Genomic DNA, 5,614 nt, shown 5'->3' with positions numbered 1-5,614 from the left:
AGAGGGAGTGTCCTGCCCTGCCAGGCAGAGCGATGAGGTGGCAGGACAGCGAGTGGCCCCAGGCAGCAGCGCTCGTTATTTCCATCCTGGCTGATGTCATTGATTGCCTCCCTCCTCCCCTGTCATGCCTGGTGACAGAATCGCAGCCCTTGCGACTCAGAACGACCTGCTCTGTTCCCGACTGGCCCAGGGAAAAGTTTTATTTTCCGTTCCAAACAGGCGCAGCTTTTTCTGTGTTTCAGGGGGTTTTTGGATGGTCCCTCTCAGCAGTTCCTCTCTGGAACCACGTCCAGTCCAGGCAGGTAGGGATCCTATTCCTGGCCTGCAAATATCAGTTTTTTCTTCTGCAAATAACCAGTTTTCCCTCAGCTCTGATGCTGTGAAAATCCCACTGGACTGTTCCTTCTCTTACTTTCACATTTTTCTGTTGGTAGCTTCTTTATTTTTTAAACCAACCTTGATTTTCCCATTTTTCCTTCTTTAAGGAAATTTCCCTCACAAGGCTCAGATCCTGCAGCATCTGATCACCTTCTGTCAGGGGGTTTAATTAGTCAGAAAAAATAAAACAAATGATGATTTGTTTGCTGAACAGAAGATTGGTGGATAGAGAAAGAAGGCGGGGAGGACAAAGAAACCTTAATAATGAAGGAAGAAAGCAGAATACTAAGATATTGGGGCTGAAGTCTTTAGGACTTGCTTAGGATAACAGTAAATGGCTTCAAGTGTCACCAGGGGAGGTTTAGATTGCATATTAGGAAAAATTTCTTCATGGAAAAGGTGGTAAAGAATTGAAACAATGAAATAGCAGAGTCACTATCCCTGGAAGTGATTAAAAGACATGGATGTGGCACTTGAGGGAGGACATGGCTTAGTGGTGAACATGGTGGTGGTGTTGAGTTGATAGTTGGACTTGCTGATCTTAAAGGTCTTTTCCAACCTTAATTATTTGAATATTCCCAAAGGAACAAGCTCCTCTTCTTCCTGCAGCCAATGATTTTTGTGGTTATCCCCCTTCTTGATGCCAACAAAAATCCCATCAGGGCTGGACCAATCCTTCCTTTCCTGTAGAGTGAAGGGATGAGCTTCAGCGCATCTCTTCAGCAAAAGCTTTTCTTCTAAATATGGGGTTTATGAAAATTTGTAGGACAAAGAAGGAGGTGCAGATCAGAGTCTTTCCTGTGGGATGGGCTGCAGATGGAGATCAGTTATCATCCTAAAACCCGGTTCAAGCTTGGCCATTCGTTATTTGTGTAATGCCTTGTGTAGGAGCAAACATCTGAGCTAGGAATGATCCAGTACACGTGGAAGATCCTTAATTAGCTTCAGGGTCTAGGAGAGGGTTATGGATGATGTGGGACAGTGGATGGGGAAGGCAGTGAGAGAACTTGAGGTCTTTTGAGGTGGAAGGATCTCTTTGGAGGGAGGATGTGGAAGGGAGAGCAGCTGGGGTTGCAGTGTTGGGATTTAGGGATGCAGCCTGCTCATCTCTTAAAAACCAAACTCCATTCCCTTGATGGTTCAGGAATGAGTTACATGTCGGGCTTTCTTTGCTTTAATGGAGCTCCTCCCCCACTTTTATCCAGTTACCCATGAAAAGTCAGTGAAATGAGACCTACTTAAATCAAATGTCACAATTGATGCTCATCCCAGGCCACCATTTGTGCAATGTGAACTCAGATTGCCGTAAGGGGGGAGCAGGGAGAGGGAAAGGCTTGGAAAAGAGCTTGGAGGGAGCGAGCAAGGAGCCATCCATGGCTGGGTGTCTTGTGTTCCACAGTGATTTTATCACAGCCTTGCACTCTGCACTGGGACAGGGCTGTTGTCCACCAGGATTCTGCAGGGGGGACAAACAGAGCTGTGACTTCCTACAGGACGTTGCATCCATCTCTGCCACACCCTACCTGACTAAATCAGAGTCCTTTCCACATTTCAATTTATAAGGAGCAAAAGATGCGATATCAGCACTCACCCTGCCTGGACGATGTCCAAATTCAATTTTGTTTGATGGAAGACAAAATCAAAGCGTTGATATTTTCATTGAAATTTATGTTTACCTCGTTCCCAAAAACATGCTTCTAACCTTGCATGAAGATTTGGCAGGAGTAAATTCTCAGGATGGGAACACAGGCAGAGGAGTTGATGTAAAAAAATCACAGTGACCCAAGTGTCTGTAAAGGTTTAGGGACAGGAGAGCTGAAACATCTCTCTCATGAGCATTTTGGGAATCTCAAAGCAGAGGAAAATGCAGGAGGGATTGATGAGGCTCAGGTTTCTTGTCTGTAGCTGTTCTGCGCCCAGTGAAGATCCCTCAGACCACTTGTTCTCCTATTGGTGCCAGCTGGGTACTCAAGCCATTGACTGTGTGAGACATCCCACCCTTAAGGGAAGGGAAGCACCCAAAATTTTTGGTCAAAAGGAATGGCAGAAGTCAGAGGGTTCCCAAGTTTTCTAAGTGAATTACAGATGGAAATTTTTATGTTAGTCCCTGATCTGGTGCCAGCACATGGCAGTGGGTTTTGGATAAAGGGGTAGATTAGAAGGGAAAAAGGAGATGGATTAAAGAGGAGGAGAGAGAAACAAAGGAGAAACAAGGAAAGAGAAAAAGAGAAATCACCAGTGCTGGCTCCAGTGTTGATCCAGCTGATGGGGTGTCCAGGGTCCTTGGGGTGCCCATGAGCCCTGGGAGTACCTTTATATAGGCCAGTTTTCTCTGCTTTGGAGATAAGTCTCTCTCTTTCCATGCAAATCAGTTATCTGTTCTTCTAGACATTTCTGGAAGTGGGTTGGAGCCTTCAGGGATCTGGGATGGTCTTGATCCATCCTATAGTCCATGCCCAATTCTCAGCCTTATTCCTGTGCCTGCACAGTGCTGAGTTGTGCTGATCTCCAGGTGCCAGAGCAAGGATTTTTCTCCCAGAAAAGTGCTGCCCTACCTGTGCATGGCCCCTTCTCCAGCCACACCTTGTTCTTGCTCACAGTGCGTTATTACCAGCAATTCTTGGTTGGCTCTATGACCATCCATGTTTGAGACATTCACATTAATCCCCTTATTTTCTAGACTTCTACAGTGTGTCACTAAATTTTGGAAGTTCTTGTTCCATCCTTCCCAACAGCTGCTGAGGGGTTCCTTGCAGTGGAGTTGTGAAAGTTCTGTTCCTCATTAATTCCCCTCAGCTGTGAGAGGTGTCCTTGCTCAAAATAAGCAAATAAGGAGGATTTTCCCAAGCCCTCAAAAATTCAGGGACAATTCAGCTCTGACCTCTGCGTATGTGGGTCGTTCATCTCTTTTTGTGGAGTAACCCTGTAGGCGCTGTGGGCATCGAGTAAGTGGACACAGGTTTGGTTTGGCCATGTGCTGAGCTGGCCAGGCTCCATTTAAACCCAGCACTGAGCCCTGCCTGATGTACTGAGCCTGAAGGCTCAGTAGCCTGGAGCAGAGCTTCTGTAGCCTCAGCTCCATGGCATCCCTCTGTCTGGAGGTTCAGGCTGAGCAGCCTCGTGCCTGCCAAAAAAACGGTGTAGTCAAATCCTTAGAGTACTGCCTGTTTCATTCCCAAATTCATGCATAATTTACTTTTCTTTTTTTTAATTCTATCTCCTGTGCTAAGCCCTTGCTGTGTCAGAAGCCATCTCATCTCCGTGAGTGAAGTGCGAGGTGCTGGGGCTGTGCCAATGTAATGACAAACCTTGACTGGGCTCCCTGTCCTCTGCAAACAGTGTGACCCCAAACAGAGGGATTTTGGGTGTCTGTTCTGCGTGGGGCTCGGCCTCTCTCTGCCTTCCTGCCAGCAGAGATCACTGGTGTGGAAATAAGAAACGTGCCAGGGGGGAAAAAAAATGCCTGCAGCAGAGAAAGCCAAGTGGGATTGAGCTCCTCGCTGAGGACAGGGCGAGTTCAGTGATATCAGTGTGGCAGATGTTGGGCAGTTACAGTCACAGGATGCAGAGAACTCCATTAGAGAGGTTACCGCGTGTGTTTGCTCTTTATATTGCAAGAGCTGATGTTCTTTTGTATTCAGTCAGAAAAAAGAGCCATTCCACAGCAGGTTTTCCAGCCTGTGTGATCCCCTTCTATGAAAAAATGCTTTGTGCAGTGGTGTAAGAGCAGTGAATTGATGGATGGTGGATCCCTGGGGAGGATACACATCTTGGTTTTTTTTTCCCTTGCTTCATTTCATCCTTTTCCAGATGAATGTTTGTGGTTGGTGGAAAATTTTCACCTTCTTTTCATCCTCCACCCTTCATCACCGCCATCCCAGAAGAGCTCGTTTGTAATTGTTCTGTTATTGCTTCATTAATTATCTTCCCACTTTCACACTGGATATGAAGAGCGTGATCCTCCTCTCATAACACCTTTCACATGCCTGCCTTCCATGGATGTCAGAATTGTTGCTTATGCTTGACACTGGTTTGTGGGAGCAGAATCAGGTCCAAGAAAAAAAAAAAAGGCTGGGTCAGGCAGAAACAGATCCTGGTCTCCTTCCCTGTTTGTTTGTATTCACAGTGTGATGTGAAGGTCAGCTGAGTGGACACACCAACAAACAGGAAAGTTCTTGCCATGGAATTTTCATGGTAGAACTGGCTGAACTTATCTTTTAATGTCTCACTTTCTCTCTTTCAGAACATGGAAAAGGTGCTGGTCCCTTCTGTCACGTTAATTGTAGGCTGTGGAGTATCCTCGCTGACACTTTTGCTGTTGATTATCATTTATGTCTCTGTTTGGAGGTATGGCTTTCATTCTCTTCTTTTTGGGGAAAATAATTGTCTTTTTGACCTACACGGATCCTGGAATGTTTGCTCTGTGATTTTGGGTGCCTGGTGCTTGAGGAGGAACTGTTTGGGAATGAGTGGGCCCTGCAGAAAGTCATCCTGGTGGCTTAGCTGGCATTATTCTCTCCTTTCAGTGCCAGAGAAATTAGCAGAGTGAAATTAGTGCCGTGCCCTCATGTAGGGACATTGTTCCGTTTCCAAAAGCCTCGTGCTGGTTTCGATGCCTTTTGTGTACCCCAGGAAACCTTGTCAGAGGCGAGGTGGACACGCACGGCCTCTTGGCAGGCAGATGCTGCTGCAAGGGAGTTCTTTGGGAACATCCAAACCTCCGTGACCTGCCATGAAAAACATCTGGCCTGAAGAACTGGCAGAACTTTTCAGGAGCTTAAGGATGTTAAACCTTAAATCATCTAAATAACTCCTCAAACTTTTGGTTGCTTTTTTGCCTTCAGCTTCAGGTGCATATGGGATCCCTCAGTACATCCCATTGCTGACAGCTCCTGTACACAGGTCGGGTGGAACCTAAAATTGTGTCATTTATGGAGGCTGAAGGGATTTCGAAGCAAAGCTTTAATGAACAATTGGCCCATGCCCCTGTTAGATACATTCTGGTGATTCTAAGCTGGAGGACCCGAGGTGTGCAAGGGATTTTCTCCCTGTATTGCCTTGAACAAGGTCTGAGTTTATCCTGTGAGATCCATGTCTCTCCTAAATCCATGGCAAACACATGGCTCAAGGCCAAGCAAAGACAAATCAGAACCAGGTGAATGTCTGTGAAATCCAAATGGAGTGGCTGCAGGGAGTACAGTTGGGTATTATTGGTGATCCTTTTGGGAGAAGGGAT

The 5,614-nt window shown here is 46.3% G+C and overlaps 1 protein-coding gene across 1 annotated transcript in view; it reads left to right on the top strand.

Annotated features, from left to right (window-relative positions):
* LOC115948853 (adhesion G protein-coupled receptor B1-like) overlaps nt 1-5,614 on the top strand; it is a 74,891-nt gene that overhangs the window by 3,035 nt on the left and 66,242 nt on the right. Inside the window, exon 2 of the mRNA XM_031064159.1 lies at nt 4,622-4,725. Coding sequence (XP_030920019.1) covers nt 4,622-4,725 — 104 coding nt within the window. The remainder of the gene's footprint in view (nt 1-4,621; nt 4,726-5,614) is intronic.

This window comes from Geospiza fortis, unplaced genomic scaffold, assembly GCF_000277835.1.
Source record: "Geospiza fortis unplaced genomic scaffold, GeoFor_1.0 scaffold600, whole genome shotgun sequence".
NCBI classification, from domain to species: domain Eukaryota; kingdom Metazoa; phylum Chordata; class Aves; order Passeriformes; family Thraupidae; genus Geospiza; species Geospiza fortis.
This window is presented reverse-complemented; position numbering and strand designations above follow the sequence as displayed.